Here is a 19,679-nt window from a genome sequence, read left to right as displayed (position 1 = left end):
TATATAAACAGAGAGCCTTCCTGCCGTTCGGTACCTCCCGGGGCTAGCTCTACTCGAGCCACGAGGTACCGACGGACAGGTAAGACTATGGGGACAGATCCATTATTTTGGACTCATATTTGGGAGTTGAGTCTGAGAGAATAGCTTAAACTTATAAGAATCTCTTCCCTCCAAACTGTTTGCTCCTTCCTTTTTCCTTTTTGGGTCAGTGCAGTACAATACCCGTTTGAGTGCCTAAAACTCTTCTTTTGGTTGAGCCTATTTTTGGAAATTGTAAAATGTACCTTTTAGGACATTTGTGCTCTCTGTAGTCAATAATATTGATACATGAATATATATTAATTTTTCCCCTCAGTGCGGGGCCTCCTCCCAGAGCAGCTTGCCAGGTAGAGGTGAGGCAGGATTTCCTACTTAATGAGGGTAAGTCCTTATGAGTGTTACAACCCCAAACCTATTACACCATTAAAGTATATGATACATATTTAAGGCAAATGTGTAATTTTGATCAAATGTGTATATGTTTTTCCTCTCTCCTTGTGTTTTGCTATTCACCTTGCAGATACCTGGGTATGACCTGATCAACAGAATAAAAGACAGGAATACCGGTGTAGTATTTATAGTATCAATTTATTTCCTTGTTTTTGTCACATACTGGCAGCAGCAATATCACATTTTTTCCAACTGGTCCTGAAGAAAGCCGATGATACTTTATGATCAAGAGGCTGAAACATTTCGACCACTTAGTGATAGTGGTTCTACCTCTATACCACTGTGCTGTTACTTTTTAATCCTGTCAAGTGGAACACACCAATAAAATAGTTTAGTGTATCCCCTTAGATAGTTTTAAATTCACTTGTTATTCTTTGACACAGCGCTGCAATCTTCACTACACCTTTCTTGCTCACATATGGGATTATCATCCCGTTGCCCACAAAAACATCTCTGAGCTCCTCCTTTAAGATCCCGGAGTAGTAGCTCCCAGTGTGGACTAGGATTTCTACACTGGTAAGGGGGACCCATATGATGAAGCATGTCACCCTCGGGTGAGTGAGGGTTCTTATCCTTAAGGGATGTCTCCCCTAGTCAGCTGCATGACATCACATGGGTGATGAGAGAGGTTGTCTTACTCATTTACCATATACACATGACCTTGACCACAGTTGTGCATTTTGTGTGATACGTTACCTGGGGAACGCACTTCCAGTGGTCTAACAAAATTCCCCCACAGACCCCCAATCTACGGTAGTTGTTTCATCCATCATTGCACATCTGATCAACCTCTGAGGAACCTGGTATCAATTATAGCACATCTAATCGACCACTGGGCCTTGAAGCAGCTTAAACAGGGACGGGGGAGATCCTTGGGAGTACTCAGTCCTAAACGCACAAGTTACTACTTGTGTAACGATATATCTGTAAGAGACATTAGTTAGTATTAGATTCCTTACCTTAGAATATCCCCAGGCGTCAGACTGGATCCGGAAATTTTTGCGTAGCAGTACCCTTGCGCGTCGGTAGGCGTCGTCTGCGGCTCCGCGTCCGTCGTCGGCGTCGTGGGCACCGTGATGACGTTGTCGGAGTACTTAGACGCCGCCTCCGCGTGCTGACGTCAGTTCTTAGACACAGCTTTTCCCGCCAGAATTCAGAGCCATGTCAAAAACCAACACTGGTGCCATTGAAACTAGGGCCCTGAAAGGGGGTAACCCTATAACCCTAGATATCGGTTCGCAGAACGGGGAGGATGGGTGGGTCGGTAAGGAATCTAATACTAACTAATGTCTCTTACAGATATATCGTTACACAAGTAGTAACTTGTGCATCTGAAAGAGACACGTTAGTATTAGATTCCTTACCTTAGAATAGATACCCCAGCAATACCAAACCCGGTGGTGGGTCTGCGAACCAATAATCACACCAGAAAGTCCTGGAGGACGGAACGGCCAAAGAAGCCATCCCTCCGGACTTGACTGTCCAGGCAGTAGTGTCTGGCAAACGTGTGCAGCGATGCTCACGTAGCTGCCTGGCAGATATCCTGTAAGGGCACACCCCGGCCCAGGGCAGTAGTAGTCGCCGTGGCTCGGGTGGAATGAGCCCGTAATCCAACAGGGGGCTCCTTTCTAGCCAAGGAGTAGCATGCCTGGATACACAAGATGATCCAACGGGAGATGGTCATCTTGTGCACCGCTTTTCCCTTCTTAGCGCCCACGTAACCAACAAAGAGTTGGTCATCCACCCGGAACTGGAGTGTGCGATCCAAGTAAAATGAGAGCGCACATTTTGGGTCCAGACGGTGGAGCCGCTCTTCCTCTTTAGAGGGATGCGGTGGCGGGAAGAAGGTTGGCAAGGTGATAGACTGCCCGATGTGGAAGGCCGTGACAACCTTGGGCAGGAAAGATGGCTTAGTACGCAACACCACTTTGTCAGGATGGACAGAAAGAAAAGGTGGAGTACAAGAAAGGGCCTGGAGCTCACTCACTCTCCTGGCAGAGGTGATGGCAACCAGGAAAGCAGTCTTCAGAGTAAGAAGGCGGAGAGGACAGTTGTGAAGTGGCTCAAAAGGAGCGCACATCAGAAACGTAAGAACCAGGTTCAAGTCCCACTGAGGCATCACAAACCGAACAGGAGGAAAGGTGTGTGTAATGCCTTTTAGAAATCTATTTACAATAGGGGACTTGAACAAAGAAGGTTGATCAGGCAGCCTTAGAAAGGCTGAAAGGGCAGAAAGGTAGCCCTTGATAGTGCCCAGAGCAGAGCCCTGCTGGGCAAGAGAAAGAAGGAAGAGAAGAACCTCAGAGAGAGGGGCAGCAAGAGGATCCACAGCCTTTGCTGTGCACCATGCCACAAATTTGTTCCACCTGCAGGCGTATACCGACTTCGTGGAGGGATGCCTGGCTGCCAGAATGACGTTAAAGACTTCAGGAGGCAAGTCAAATGGCCTCAACTGTCGCCGCTCAATCTCCAAGCATGGAGGTGGAGACTGGACAGGCTCGGGTGGAGGACCGTCCCCTGCTGCTGCGACAGAAGGTCCTCCTGAAGAGGCAGAGGAACCGGGGGATCTACTGACATACTGAGTAGCTCTGGATACCAGTACCTTCTCGCCCAGTCCGGAGCCACAAGGATGACTTGGGCCCGGTCGCGCTTGATCTTCTTCAGCACTCTGGGCAGAAGTGGTATAGGCGGAAAGGCGTACAATAGCCCGCAACTCCACTCGCGACGAAAAGCGTCTCAGAGCGAGTGCCGCCTTGGAAATTCCGATTCATAAAGGGGGTGGTGATGGACAGAGTATCTGAATTAAGCAGAACACTCCTACCCAGTCAAAAGATCAGGGCTTGATCCATCACCGTTTTTTAGCTCACTGCACCATCCCAGCTCAGAACCTGGCTACATGCAAATTAGTCTGACCCTGGCCCAGTGCATTATGGGAACAGGGCAGACCAAACTACCAAGCCAATTCTTTACTGGAAAAGAAACAAGCTTCCGGGGACCGTTTCTGGCATTACAGCCGTCTTCGGCCCGGCTTGCTTGAATCCTGATGGTGCAGTGAGCAAGGGACTCACATCTGAGCATACCCTTCCACACTTGTGGTGGCCAAAACGATTCATAAAGGGGGTGGTGATGGACAGAGTATCTGTATTAAGCAGAACACTCCTACCCAGTCAAAAGATCAGGGCTTGATCCATCACCGTTTTTTAGCTCACTGCACCATCCCAGCTCAGAACCTGGCTACATGCAAATTAGTCTGACCCTGGCCCAGTGCATCATGGGAACAGGGCAGACCAAACTACCAAGCCAATTCTTTACTGGAAAAGAAACAAGCTTCCGGGGACCGGTTTCTGGCATTACAGCCGTCTTCGGCCCGGCTTGCTTGAATCCTGATGGTGCAGTGAGCAAGGGACTCACATCTGAGCATACCCTTCCACACTTGTGGTGGCCAAAACGATTCATAAAGGGGGTGGTGATGGACAGAGTATCTGAATTAAGCAGAACACTCCTACCCAGTCAAAAGATCAGGGCTTGATCCATCACCGTTTTTTAGCTCACTGCACCATCCCAGCTCAGAACCTGGCTACATGCAAATTAGTCTGACCCTGGCCCAGTGCATCATGGGAACAGGGCAGACCAAACTACCAAGCCAATTCTTTACTGGAAAAGAAACAAGCTTCCGGGGACCGGTTTCTGGCATTACAGCCGTCTTCGGCCCGGCTTGCTTGAATCCTGATGGTGCAGTGAGCAAGGGACTCACATCTGAGCATACCCTTCCACACTTGTGGTGGCCAAAACGATTCATAAAGGGGGTGGTGATGGACAGAGTATCTGAATTAAGCAGAACACTCCTACCCAGTCAAAAGATCAGGGCTTGATCCATCACCGTTTTTTAGCTCACTGCACCATCCCAGCTCAGAACCTGGCTACATGCAAATTAGTCTGACCCTGGCCCAGTGCATCATGGGAACAGGGCAGACCAAACTACCAAGCCAATTCTTTACTGGAAAAGAAACAAGCTTCCGGGGACCGGTTTCTGGCATTACAGCCGTCTTCGGCCCGGCTTGCTTGAATCCTGATGGTGCAGTGAGCAAGGGACTCACATCTGAGCATACCCTTCCACACTTGTGGTGGCCAAAACGATTCATAAAGGGGGTGGTGATGGACAGAGTATCTGAATTAAGCAGAACACTCCTACCCAGTCAAAAGATCAGGGCTTGATCCATCACCGTTTTTTAGCTCACTGCACCATCCCAGCTCAGAACCTGGCTACATGCAAATTAGTCTGACCCTGGCCCAGTGCATCATGGGAACAGGGCAGACCAAACTACCAAGCCAATTCTTTACTGGAAAAGAAACAAGCTTCCGGGGACCGGTTTCTGGCATTACAGCCGTCTTCGGCCCGGCTTGCTTGAATCCTGATGGTGCAGTGAGCAAGGGACTCACATCTGAGCATACCCTTCCACACTTGTGGTGGCCAAAACGATTCATAAAGGGGGTGGTGATGGATAGAGTATCTGAATTAAGCAGAACACTCCTACCCAGTCAAAAGATCAGGGCTTGATCCATCACCGTTTTTTAGCTCACTGCACCATCCCAGCTCAGAACCTGGCTACATGCAAATTAGTCTGACTCTGGCCCAGTGCATCATGGGAACAGGGCAGACCAAACTACCAAGCCAATTCTTTACTGGAAAAGAAACAAGCTTCCGGGGACCGGTTTCTGGCATTACAGCCGTCTTCGGCCCGGCTTGCTTGAATCCTGATGGTGCAGTGAGCAAGGGACTCACATCTGAGCATACCCTTCCACACTTGTGGTGGCCAAAACGATTCATAAAGGGGGTGGTGATGGACAGAGTATCTGAATTAAGCAGAACACTCCTACCCAGTCAAAAGATCAGGGCTTGATCCATCACCGTTTTTTAGCTCACTGCACCATCCCAGCTCAGAACCTGGCTACATGCAAATTAGTCTGACCCTGGCCCAGTGCATCATGGGAACAGGGCAGACCAAACTACCAAGCCAATTCTTTACTGGAAAAGAAACAAGCTTCTGGGGACCGGTTTCTGGCATTACAGCCGTCTTCGGCCCGGCTTGCTTGAATCCTGATGGTGCAGTGAGCAAGGGACTCACATCTGAGCATACCCTTCCACACTTGTGGTGGCCAAAACGATTCATAAAGGGGGTGGTGATGGACAGAGTATCTGAATTAAGCAGAACACTCCTACCCAGTCAAAAGATCAGGGCTTGATCCATCACCGTTTTTTAGCTCACTGCACCATCCCAGCTCAGAACCTGGCTACATGCAAATTAGTCTGACCCTGGCCCAGTGCATCATGGGAACAGGGCAGACCAAACTACCAAGCCAATTCTTTACTGGAAAAGAAACAAGCTTCCGGGGACCGGTTTCTGGCATTACAGCCGTCTTCGGCCCGGCTTGCTTGAATCCTGATGGTGCAGTGAGCAAGGGACTCACATCTGAGCATACCCTTCCACACTTGTGGTGGCCAAAACGATTCATAAAGGGGGTGGTGATGGACAGAGTATCTGAATTAAGCAGAACACTCCTACCCAGTCAAAAGATCAGGGCTTGATCCATCACCGTTTTTTAGCTCACTGCACCATCCCAGCTCAGAACCTGGCTACATGCAAATTAGTCTGACCCTGGCCCAGTGCATCATGGGAACAGGGCAGACCAAACTACCAAGCCAATTCTTTACTGGAAAAGAAACAAGCTTCCGGGGACCGGTTTCTGGCATTACAGCCGTCTTCGGCCCGGCTTGCTTGAATCCTGATGGTGCAGTGAGCAAGGGACTCACATCTGAGCATACCCTTCCACACTTGTGGTGGCCAAAACGATTCATAAAGGGGGTGGTGATGGACAGAGTATCTGAATTAAGCAGAACACTCCTACCCAGTCAAAAGATCAGGGCTTGATCCATCACCGTTTTTTAGCTCACTGCACCATCCCAGCTCAGAACCTGGCTACATGCAAATTAGTCTGACCCTGGCCCAGTGCATCATGGGAACAGGGCAGACCAAACTACCAAGCCAATTCTTTACTGGAAAAGAAACAAGCTTCCGGGGACCGGTTTCTGGCATTACAGCCGTCTTCGGCCCGGCTTGCTTGAATCCTGATGGTGCAGTGAGCAAGGGACTCACATCTGAGCATACCCTTCCACACTTGTGGTGGCCAAAACGATTCATAAAGGGGGTGGTGATGGACAGAGTATCTGAATTAAGCAGAACACTCCTACCCAGTCAAAAGATCAGGGCTTGATCCATCACCGTTTTTTAGCTCACTGCACCATCCCAGCTCAGAACCTGGCTACATGCAAATTAGTCTGACCCTGGCCCAGTGCATCATGGGAACAGGGCAGACCAAACTACCAAGCCAATTCTTTACTGGAAAAGAAACAAGCTTCCGGGGACCGGTTTCTGGCATTACAGCCGTCTTCGGCCCGGCTTGCTTGAATCCTGATGGTGCAGTGAGCAAGGGACTCACATCTGAGCATACCCTTCCACACTTGTGGTGGCCAAAACGATTCATAAAGGGGGTGGTGATGGACAGAGTATCTGAATTAAGCAGAACACTCCTACCCAGTCAAAAGATCAGGGCTTGATCCATCACCGTTTTTTAGCTCACTGCACCATCCCAGCTCAGAACCTGGCTACATGCAAATTAGTCTGACCCTGGCCCAGTGCATCATGGGAACAGGGCAGACCAAACTACCAAGCCAATTCTTTACTGGAAAAGAAACAAGCTTCTGGGGACCGGTTTCTGGCATTACAGCCGTCTTCGGCCCGGCTTGCTTGAATCCTGATGGTGCAGTGAGCAAGGGACTCACATCTGAGCATACCCTTCCACACTTGTGGTGGCCAAAACGATTCATAAAGGGGGTGGTGATGGACAGAGTATCTGAATTAAGCAGAACACTCCTACCCAGTCAAAAGATCAGGGCTTGATCCATCACCATTTTTTAGCTCACTGCACCATCCCAGCTCAGAACCTGGCTACATGCAAATTAGTCTGACCCTGGCCCAGTGCATCATGGGAACAGGGCAGACCAAACTACCAAGCCAATTCTTTACTGGAAAAGAAACAAGCTTCCGGGGACCGGTTTCTGGCATTACAGCCGTCTTCGGCCCGGCTTGCTTGAATCCTGATGGTGCAGTGAGCAAGGGACTCACATCTGAGCATACCCTTCCACACTTGTGGTGGCCAAAACGATTCATCACCACCCCCTTTTCTGAATCGTTTTTGGCCACTATAGGTGTGGCAGGGTATACTCAGACATGAGTCCCTTGCTCACTGCTCCATCAGGATTCAAGCAAGCCGGGGCGTAGAGGCTGAAATGCCAGAAACCGGTCCCCGGTAGCTTGTATCCTTTCTGGTGAAGAATTGGCTTGGTAGTTTGGTCTGCCCTGTTCCCATGATGCACTGGGCCAGGGACAGACTAATTTGCATATAGCCAGGTTCTGAGCTGGGATGGGGCAGTGAGCTAAATAACGGTGATGGATCAAGCCCTGATCTTTGGACTGGGTAAGAGTGGTCTGCTTAATTCAGACACTCTGTTCATCACCACCCCCTTTTCTGAATCGTTTTTGGCCACTATAGGTGTGGCAGGGTATACTCAGACATGAGTCCCTTGCTCACTGCTCCATCAGGATTCAAGCAAGCCGGGCCGTAGAGGCTGAAATGCCAGAAACCGGTCCCCGGTAGCTTGTATCCTTTCTGGTGAAGAATTGGCTTGGTAGTTTGGTCTGCCCTGTTCGCATGATGCACTGGGCCAGGGACAGACTAATTTGCATATAGCCAGGTTCTGAGCTGGGATGGGGCAGTGAGCTAAATAACGGTGATGGATCAAGCCCTGATCTTTGGACTGGGTAAGAGTGGTCTGCTTAATTCAGACACTCTGTTCATCACCACCCCCTTTTCTGAATCGTTTTTGGCCACTATAGGTGTGGCAGGGTATACTCAGACATGAGTCCCTTGCTCACTGCTCCATCAGGATTCAAGCAAGCCGGGCCGAAGAGGCTGAAATGCCAGAAACCGGTCCCCGGTAGCTTGTATCCTTTCTGGTGAAGAATTGGCTTGGTAGTTTGGTCTGCCCTGTTCCCATGATGCACTGGGCCAGGGACAGACTAATTTGCATATAGCCAGGTTCTGAGCTGGGATGGGGCAGTGAGCTAAATAACGGTGATGGATCAAGCCCTGATCTTTGGACTGGGTAAGAGTGGTCTGCTTAATTCAGACACTCTGTTCATCACCACCCCCTTTTCTGAATCGTTTTTGGCCACTATAGGTGTGGCAGGGTATACTCAGACATGAGTCCCTTGCTCACTGCTCCATCAGGATTCAAGCAAGCCGGGCCGAAGAGGCTGAAATGCCAGAAACCGGTCCCCGGTAGCTTGTATCCTTTCTGGTGAAGAATTGGCTTGGTAGTTTGGTCTGCCCTGTTCCCATGATGCACTGGGCCAGGGACAGACTAATTTGCATATAGCCAGGTTCTGAGCTGGGATGGGGCAGTGAGCTAAATAACGGTGATGGATCAAGCCCTGATCTTTGGACTGGGTAAGAGTGGTCTGCTTAATTCAGACACTCTGTTCATCACCACCCCCTTTTCTGAATCGTTTTTGGCCACTATAGGTGTGGCAGGGTATACTCAGACATGAGTCCCTTGCTCACTGCTCCATCAGGATTCAAGCTAGCCGGGCCGAAGAGGCTGGAATGCCAGAAACCGGTCCCCGGTAGCTTGTATCCTTTCTGGTGAAGAATTGGCTTGGTAGTTTGGTCTGCCCTGTTCGCATGATGCACTGGGCCAGGGACAGACTAATTTGCATATAGCCAGGTTCTGAGCTGGGATGGGGCAGTGAGCTAAATAACGGTGATGGATCAAGCCCTGATGTTTGGACTGGGTAAGAGTGGTCTGCTTAATTCAGACACTCTGTTCATCACCACCCCCTTTTCTGAATCGTTTTTGGCCACTATAGGTGTGGCAGGGTATACTCAGACATGAGTCCCTTGCTCACTGCTCCATCAGGATTCAAGCAAGCCGGGCCGAAGAGGCTGAAATGCCAGAAACCGGTCCCCGGTAGCTTGTATCCTTTCTGGTGAAGAATTGGCTTGGTAGTTTGGTCTGCCCTGTTCCCATGATGCACTGGGCCAGGGACAGACTAATTTGCATATAGCCAGGTTCTGAGCTGGGATGGGGCAGTGAGCTAAATAACGGTGATGGATCAAGCCCTGATCTTTGGACTGGGTAAGAGTGGTCTGCTTAATTCAGACACTCTGTTCATCACCACCCCCTTTTCTGAATCGCCTTGGAAATTCCAACGCGCAGAACTGATGACATTGCGCGTTCTCTTCGGTGGTGAATAGATCTAACCAAGGCTCTCCCCATCGCTGAAAGAGGCCTTGCGCCACGTCCGAGTTCAGACGCCATTCGTGATCCATCATGCACCGACGGCTGAGCTCGTCCGCCCTGGCATTCAGAGAACCTGCCAGGTGTTGAGCCACCAGGGTCACGCCCTGGCGTTCCAGCCATTGCCAGAGGCGCAGAGCCTCCTCGCAAAGGGTCCACGACCCCACCCCGCCCTGTTTGTTGCAGTACCACATGGCGGTGGTGTTGTCCGTGAACACCTGCACTACACTCCCCCGGACAGAGGGGAGGAATGCTTTCAGTGCTAGACGAATCGCCCGTAACTCCAACAGGTTGATGTGGAGCCGGGCCTCCGCCGGAGACCAGAGGCCTCTGATCTCCACCTCTCCCATGTGGCCTCCCCAGCCCTGGAGGGACGCGTCCGTCACAACTACGTGCTCCGGTTGGGGAAGGGAGAGGGATCTGCCGCTGACCCAATCGCGGTCCGTGAGCCACCACTGCAGCTGTCTCGCAGTGCCCTCCGAGATCAGGACGTGGTCGGACAGGTTGCCCTGAAGCTGGGTCCACTGAAACTTCAGGTCCCACTGCAGAGCCCGCATCCGCCACCTGGCGTGATGCACCAGTAGGATGCAGGAGGCCATCAGCCCCAGAAGCCGCAGCGTCAACCTGACCGAGACCCAGGATAACGGCTGAAAGATGGGAATCAGAGCCTGAATATCCCGGATCCGCTGTTCGGGTGGATAAACCCGAAACCGCGCCGAGTCGAGAACCGCCCGATGAAAAGGAGCTGCTGAGAGGGGCACAAGTGTGACTTCGGCACATTGATGGAGAACCCCAGCCGGTGCAGGAGATCTGCCGTAGTCTGGAGGTGGCTGACGACTGTCTGGGGCGAGCCCGCCTTCAGTAACCAGTCGTCGAGGTAGGGGAAGACTGACACCCCTGACCTGTGCAGATGAGCTGCGACCACTGCCATCACTTTCATGAACACCTGAGCGGCGCTGGTAAGGCCGAAGGGGAGCACAACAAACTGAAAATGCTCCTGGCCTACCGTGAACCGCAGGTAACGCCGGTGGGCCAGCAGCACGGGGATGTGAAAATATGCGTCCTGCAAGTCCAACGCTACCATCCAGTCACCAGGGTCGAGGGCAGCCAAGACCTGAGCCAGAGTCAACATCTTGAACTTCTCCTTTCGGAGGAAGCGATTGACATTCCTGCGGTCCAAGATGGGGTGAAGGCCCCCTTTGTCCTTCTTTGGGACCAGAAAGTAGTGGGAATAACAACCACACCCTACTTCTGGCTCAGGAACGTGCTCGATGGCCCCCTTGGCCAGGAGGGCCGTAACTTCCTGTTGGAGAAGCGCAAAGTGATCCCCGACATGTGGTGGAACTGAGGTGGCATGGCTAGAGGGACAGACTCGAAGGGGAGGGAGTAACCCTTCCGGTTAATCTACAGCACTCACCTGTCCGAAGTGACAGAGCGCCAGTGGGGGAGGTGATGTTGAATCCTGCCACCCACTGGCGTGGGGTGCACCCCAAAGCTCAGACTAGGAAGGCTTCGAGGCGGATGCTGCGGGAAGAGAGGTGGACTGACCCACCCGGTGGCCCCCTGTGCCGCCATGGCGGCCTCCACGCCTGAGCTGATTTTGGTTTTGCGCAGGCTTCTGGCTGAATGAACGTGCAGGGGTGCCCCTTAATTGGTCACGAAAGGAACGAAAGGTAGAATTGGTCGGGCGTGTGGTGGAGAGACCCAAGGACTTGGCCGTAGCCCGAAAGTCCTTGAAACGCTCCAGCGCACTGTCCGCCTTATCGCCGAACAGGTGGATACCATCAAAAGGCATGTCCATGAGGGAGCTCTGGACATCCCCCGAAAACCCAGTGGACCGCAGCCAGGCATGGCGACGCAGGGCCACTGTTGTGGAGATCGCTCTCCCTAAAGAGTCCGCAGTGTCCAGCCCACACCAAATGGCGAACTTAGTGGCATCCTTCCCCTCGGCAACAGCTTGGGAAAGGACAGCCCAAACCTCTTCTGGGCACTGGGGCAGTGTCTGCGCCACTGTGTCCCACACCGCGTGAGAGAAGCGCCCAAAAGGCATGCGGTGTTGACTGACTGCAGCCCCAGGCTGGCAGAGGAAAATAACCTTTTGCCAAATTGTTCCAACTTTTTCGATTCCTTATCCGGCGGGGCAGTAGGTAACGCACTTTGGGAAGTGGAGGCCTGAATGACCAGGCTCTCCGGAGTCGGATGATTAGTTAAAAAGGCATGGTCACCCGGTGCCGGGCGATGACGCCGGGCCACGTTCTTATCCACAGGAACCCCTGCGGCTGGGTGCCCATCAAAATGTCCGTCAAGGCCTCATTGAACGGAAGCAGAGGTTCCATAGTACTTGCCGCCGGCTGAAGCACTTCAGTAAGGAGGTTCGTCTTATGAGTGACAGTAGGCAGATCAAGGTCAAGGGCATCAACTGCTCTACGGAGCACCACAGAGTAAGTGGCGCCCTCCTCCATCACAGCGGGAGGAGACCTAAAACCCGGTTCAGAGGAGAGGTCAAGGCCACCTGAATCCTCCCATTTCTCTGCCCACTCATGTTCGGACTCGAACTACCGTGCAAGAGGGTCCTCCGACCCCTCCCACTCATCACCCTCCTCCACGGCCTGAGGCACTGGCGGCACTGGGGTAAACAAATGCTCCAACGGCATCGCCAACGGTGCCGGCCGGCGCCGATCCGGCTCCATGTCCCAATTTGTGTCCCAAGCCGGGGTAAAATTGCTCAGGATATCCGGCAAGGGCAGAGGTGGAACGAACGGAGCCCATGCTGGCACCGGGAATGGGACGCAGGGGGCATCGGGCCGGAGCCGCCAGCAGAGGACCCTGTGGCACCGGGGCCGGAGCCACGGCGGAGGACCTTGCAGCACCGACGGCGGAGCCGGTAGCGAGAAAGGGCCCTCCATTGGGACGGCGAGGCCCGAAGGCATGAAAAGGCAGTCCATGGTGGCAAGAAACTCTTGCATCTGGGCCGGAGTCGCCGATGGACCGTATAAGGTGGGTAGGCCACAGGACTCCCCCCACGTCCACATTCGAAGACTGACACGGCGACATCGGAGAGCAAACACGCTTCTTCGACTTTTCCTTGTGACGCCGCTTACCGGATTCCGAGGGCGAAGACTTTGAACCCGAGGAGCGATGATGATTTGATTTGATTGTTAGATTTATATGGGGCACGATTGCCTTGGGGTGTCTAGGCGCTTTGCGGAGGAGAATGCCAGAGATGGTATATTTTAGTTGAAGAGCCATGTCTTCAGTAGTTTTCTGAAACCAAGCAGTTATGGGCAACTTTTGATGTTTAGCGGGAACAAGTTCCACAACCTCACAGTACCCAAGACAAAGCTTCTGCCTCCCCAGTTCAGTTTCTTAAATTATGGTGTCAGGAGGAGTTTGTTTTGTGCTGAACGTAAGTGCCTTGATGGTTGGTACCATGTGATGTGTTGCTTTAGAAATGCTGGTCCATTTCCGTAAACGGCTTTGTGCACTAGACTAAGAGCGTTAAAGTCTATTCTTTTTTTCATGGGAAGCCAGTGGAGTTTTTTCAAACCATCAGCGATGGAATGGAATTTGGGAATGTCTAGCAGCATTCTGGCGGCAGCGTTTTGTGTTCGCTGAAGTTTAACCATGAACTGTTTTTGAAGACCTAAATATAGTGCATTTCCATAGTTCAGTCTGGCCATGGCTAGGACCGTCACTAGTGCTTTTACAGCTTCTGGGGGAATGAAGGAGCGCACTTTGCAGATTGATTTTAATGTGGGAAACACCAAAGAGATGACTTTGTTGACCTGGTGTTGGAAGGTCAATCTGTCACCGCGGATGGTCCCTTGAGCGACCCCTGGTCCTTGAACGGCAGCTTTCCGGACCGCTCCAGCAAAGCCTTCGGAGCCATGGCCAGACAGTCGGGACATGACCAAGAGTCATGTTCGCGCTCCAGACATTAGATACAAATGTCATGGGGGTCGGCCACCAACATCGTACGGAACAAGCCCCATAGGATTTAAATCCAGGCATCCTTATGTGGCACCAGCAGTCAAAGACTCAAAAGGAGGAGAGACAAAGTCTCAAAAAGTGAGTCAAAAAGTGATTAGGGTACGTGCTCTAACCGGATCTGCTCTTGCAGGTGCGGAAAAAGAAAGAACTGACATCAGCGCACAAGGGTGGTGCCTTAGTAGTCTCCATGACGTCATCTCAGTGCTTACGACGCCAGCGACGGACACGGAGCCGCACAACGCCACCTACCGACGCGCAGGGGTACTGCTGACGAAAAACTTTCCAGATCCAGTCTGACGCCTGGGGATATTCTAAGGTAAGAAATCTATCACTAACATGTCTCTTTCAGATCATAATTTTTTTCACAAAGAATAATTACTTAAAATGTGTTCCTATACAGTTTGATATATGGTTATTTTGCCTGTTGCAGGGGTATGTGTGTAAAATGAGTGTGCCAAATTTGAAGCCCACTACGAAGACCGAACCAACGAAAGAAACAGCAAGGACTGCAGAATATCAGCCAGAAAACAGGCTACTACATGAAAAGAGCACTTCATAGCTGGGAGGCCTGCAGGAACAGTGAAGGAGTAGTCAGCAGAAGAAAATGTTACTTATCCAGTAAGCATCTCTCTGTGGCATGAAGTGCTGTACATTCACATGCTATGCATAATCCTCCTATCTAGTGTTGGGCCTGGATGTGTGCTAGTTGTTTTTCTTTGAAGAAAGTCTTTCGAGGCACAAGGTATTGTGATTCCTCCTCTTGCTGGTAATGTGCATGGTCATCAACTCCATTGTGAGATTGTTTTCCTGCATGGCAGGTGAGGTTTGGAATGTGAAGTAAAACATTGTATAGCGAGATGTCCAAGCCAAGAAAGGAAATTGAAAATATATATGTGACTGCAATAGCCACAGACGTCTGGGGAGGAGGGTGGGCTCATGTAAATCTATAGCACTACATGCCATGAATAGATGCTTACTGGGTGAGTAACATTTTCCGTTTGAGACATGTGTGGCTGTAAATACACATGCTGTGTATAGACTATAAAGACGTCCTCCAATAAAAGTGGTGGCTAGCCTGTGGCAGGACAGTACATAGACACAATAATGTTTAGCGAAAGTATGTGTGTGGACCATGTAGCTGCTTTACAAATATCAGCTACAGGAATGTTGCCAAGGAAAGCCACAGAGGCTCCTTTTTTCCGAGTGGAGTGGGCTCTAGAAGGGATAGTTAATGGTCTTTTGGTTTTAGCATAGCATGCTTGTATGCATTTAACAATCCACCCAGCAGTGCCTGATTTAGAAAGAGCTTTGCCTTTATAGGGTTTGGAGAAAGCAACAAATAGTTGCTCTATTTTCTGAAAAGTTTCAGTTCTGTTAATATGATACATGAGGGTTCATTTAACATCTGCTGTATGGAGCGACCATCCCGCAACTGAGTCAGGCTGAGGGAAAGAAAAAGAAGTCCAATGGATTGACGGAAGTGGAACTGGAAGAGCACTTTTGGGAGAAACTTGGGGCAGGTGCGGAGTGCGACACTGTCTCTGTGTATTTGGAAGAAAGTTTCTTTTAAAGTTAGTGCCTGAAGCTTACTGACATGCCTAAGTGAAGTGATGGCGACCAGAACTGATACCTTCCATGTGAAAAACTGGAGGAAGCAGTCTTGTTAGGACAATGTTAAGATTCCATGTCTGGACTCGTGGGATCCGATTAGGAATGACTCTTTTAAGTGCTTCCATGAAAGCTATAATTATAGAAATTCTGAAGACGAAAATGTGTTGCATATTCTGAAGATAAGAAGCTACAGACCCCAGATGTAATCATATGGATGTGAAAGCTAAACCACAACTTTTCAGAGGAGGCAGGTAGCAGACAATTTATTGTACTTTGCCTGCTAGTAGGCCAATAAGTTTCGACCAACAATAGTAAACGATTTTCTACCACTTAGCCGCATAACAGTCACGAGTAGTAGACTAGTGCTCCTTTTTAAGAATGTCCATGCATTGGGGTGGACGGTTAAGTTATCCAAACCCTAGGACCTCAGGAGCCAGATTGCAAGGCTGAGAGACTTGGGGTCCGGGTGTCTGATTTCTTCATGGTTCTGCATGAAAAGGTCCAGCCTGTTGGGGAGTTTCTCGTGTGGAACTACTGTGAGTTCTATGAGAGTGGTGAACCAAGGTTGGTGTGCCCATGTGAGAGCTATCAGGATGAGGGGGAGAGATGTCTGCCGAAGCCTCCGAACGACAAACGTGAGTATGGGGAGAGGAGGAAAAGCCTAAGCAAATATCCCTGACCAACTGATCCATAGCGAATTGCTCCTGATGGTGAGTGTGGGAACCTGGAGGCAAAGTTTGGGTATTTGTCATTTTCTGCTGTTGTGAAGAGATCTATGTCCGGCAGTTCCCAGCGTCGGAAGTAGTTCAGAAGGACTTGAGGTGAAGTTCCCACTCCTGGACTTGTAGCTTCATCCTGCTGAGTTGTTCGGCAAAGTTGTTGTCCACTTCCTGTAAATATTTGCTAAAAGATGGATCTTGTGTCTGAGTGCCCATCTTCTGATGCTCTGGGCTAAGTGAGAGAGCTGAAGGTAATGTGGTCATGTTTCCCGTTTTGAAGAAGGCTACCTTGCAAGTGAGGTGGGGTAGAAAGGCTTCCTACGCAAGGTGAACATGTAGCAGTTCCACATAATTTATGAGAAGACTCTTGTGTATAGGTGTCTACTGCCTTTGAAAGTCAGGTCCTGTGAGTACGCCTCCACCCCATAAGGGAATCATCCTTTTTGATTGTGCTCTGTGGAAGTGGGGCGGGAAAAGGCCATTTCTGTAACCGGTTGTTGGTGTTCCACCAATGAAGAGAACAATAAGCTTAATGGCCCACCAACACTATATCATCCCAATGACCCTCCACTTGAGACCACTGGTGCACTAAGCATTCCTGCAATTGATGCATGTGTAACCTGGCATGGGGTACTATGGCGATAGAGGAGGCCATCATGGAGAGGAGACGCATGACTTTCCTGATGGTGACTTGTTTGCCTAGTTGGAACAGAGGGATGAGTGTCTAAAAGACTGTATCCTGGTGGTATTTTGGTAGGCCATGACCATATCAGAGTTGAAGAATGCCCCAGATAAGGTTGAATCTGGAGAATCTGGAGGTGTGATTTTGAGGTGTTGCTAGTAAAGCCTAGTTTGTGGAGTAGATTGAGGGCGACCTGAGTGTGTTCAAGACATTTCTGATGAGTGGCACTCTTGAGTCGATCGACCAGATAGGGGAAGACGTGGATGCCTTGACTGCATAGGTGAGTGGCCATCACCACGAGGCACTTGGTAATAACCCTGAGTCTGGTAGTGATTCCAAAAGGGAGCACTTTGAACTGAAAATACTGTCCGCTGACTACACATCTGAGGTACCAGCAATGTGCGAGATAGATTGGAAAGTGGAAATAGGTGTCGTAGGTTTGAGTGCGGCCATGAAGTCACCTCGTTGTAATAGTGGGATGACATCATGAAGAGTGTCGATGTGAAAGGTGGTCTGAGAGCATGTATTTGTTTAAGGGCCTGAGGTCCAAAACTGGTCTGAGTAACCCATCCTTTTTTGGGGTTCAGAAAACTCCTGTAGCCTGTTAATGGTGAGGGATGGGCTCTATAGCATCTTTTTAAAGAAGCGTTTGTAACTCTTCACGTGAAGCTGTTGATGTTGTGGGGAAAGTTTGTGTTTGTGAGCTGGACTGGTGGGAGGTGTAGAAGTGAGCTTCAGATAATAACCATGTTGGATAATATCCAATACTCACTGGTCACTCACAGCCTCGAAAATAGCCTCTGGATGAAGTGTGTTGTGCATGTGGGCGATGGTTCCGGAGAGTAGGTCTTGGAACCTCCACAAAAGGCTGCGCAGCAAAATGACCCGCAAGAGGTAGGGGTTTGAAAGGCACCTTTTGCCGTAGCTGTCTAAGTGCCCTTCTTTATTTTCTCTAATAACTGATCAACCTGCAGTCCAAAGAGGTGTTGACCATCGAAAATCAGGCCAAATGTGAGAGATATGGAGCCATACATGCCTGCGCAACAGGCCACTAGAATTAACCTCCGTAGCAGAAATGTCCACAGCATGTAGGGTGCAGTGGATGGTGGACATAAGTTCTTGTTGCCCCGATTTGTTGGGTACCAGACCCTCAGAAGTGAGCTTGTCTGAAAGGTGAGCATTTCGGTAACATTAAAAGGGAAAACATAAAGGTTGCAATGGCGATCCCTAGTGACCTATGAATCATATCCAAAAAACAACGTGTTATTCACTCCAACATATTTACACAACTAATATTCGTACCGTATTTGCATACAGAATAGTGATATGTTATACTTACTGGCTTTTTATCGCTTATTAAGCCTAGCAGTGGAGATGAAAGTGAATAGGACAATGCAAGACCGAGGAATACCAACCCCACTTGGCCAACTGGTAAATGGAACTGTGGATACAAAATTAATACATTTGTCAAAACAACATGCATTCCTTTCATTCAGTTATGAAAACAATACATTTAGGGGCAGATGTATCAACAACCAGATTTGCGAATCTCAAATAGCGATTTTTTAGAAATCGCCATTTGAGATTTGCAAATTGGTATGTATGTAGAAATGCACTTTTTTTTGCGATTTCTTAGAATTCCTTAATTGAGATTAGCAAATTGCGAATCGCAATTAAGGATTCATTTCCCATTCATTCCTTTGGGCCAGGAGGCCCATAGGAATAAATGTGAAGTTATTCTCAATTTGCGATTCGCAATTTGCGAATCGCAAATTGAGAATAATTTCAAAGGTGCAAGGGTGTCTTAAGGACACCCTGCTGCACCCCTGAAATTTACATGTGTGCGCATATGGGGCACATACATGCCCTAAGGGCATGTATGAGCACCACATGGCAACTTTACAAATGCCAAAAAGTGCATTTGTAAAAGAAATCGCAAATTACCACCAACTACAAGTTGGTGGTAATTTGCGATTTCTTAGTGTAAATTCGCAAAACTTTTTTTGGTTCTTACATAGCATTTAAGGAATCGCAAATTAGCATTTAAGGAATCGCAATTTACGATTTTTTAAATGCTTACGCAATATTAAGGAATCGCAAAATGTGTGATTCCTTAATATTGCGATGCGTTTTCAATGATACATAGCATTTTCCTATTTTTTTGTCGCAAACGCTGCTTTTTAGCGAATCGCAGCGTTTGCGACAAAAAAAACGTTTGATACATCTGCCCCTTAGTTATTTGGTTTGCTATGGGTGACTGACACAGCACTATGGAAAATATGCCTGAAAGTTGCCAGTTAATTATGTATTTTCAATACCATGAGAAATTAAAAGTAACACATTGGTAAAGTAAATATCAAATTCCCTCGTAAACAAATGTATCTTGTCTTATTTATTAGGAGATAGGATCTGCATTCAATGTAGAGTCACTGTTAAAGTTGCCGGACTAATATTGTCGCATTGCATATGTGATTTAGTTTACTTATCACAAGGGACCCGATTCACAAAAGTAATCTGAGACAAAATCCTAACTTTAGGACTTTCGGTATTCACAGAGGCATTTAGGAGTACTGAAGTTAAAGTTAGGATTCCTAACTTTACTACTCCTAAACTGAGAAAAATCCTAACTTTACGACTTTTGGTATTCACAAAAGGCATTTAGGAGTAGTAAAGTTAGGATTCCTAACTTTACTACTCCTAAATGCCTTTTGTGAATACCTAAAGTCGTAAAGTTAGGATTTTTCTCAGTTTAGGAGTAGTAACGTTAGGA

General features: G+C 49.2%; 1 protein-coding gene across 2 annotated transcripts in view; it reads right to left on the bottom strand.

Annotated features, from left to right (window-relative positions):
• The window catches only part of LOC144763557 (MFS-type transporter SLC18B1-like), a 664,439-nt gene that overhangs the window by 320,736 nt on the left and 324,024 nt on the right, over positions 1–19,679 (bottom strand). For both annotated transcript variants that reach the window (XM_078649273.1, XM_078649272.1), the window contains one exon: positions 18,249–18,350. In XM_078649273.1, coding sequence (XP_078505399.1) covers positions 18,249–18,350 — 102 coding nt within the window. The remainder of the gene's footprint in view (positions 1–18,248; positions 18,351–19,679) is intronic.

The sequence above is a fragment of the Lissotriton helveticus genome, chromosome 6, assembly GCF_964261635.1.
Source record: "Lissotriton helveticus chromosome 6, aLisHel1.1, whole genome shotgun sequence".
NCBI lineage: Eukaryota > Metazoa > Chordata > Amphibia > Caudata > Salamandridae > Lissotriton > Lissotriton helveticus.
Note: the sequence above shows the minus strand (reverse complement) of the source record. Positions and strands in the feature narration are given on the sequence as shown.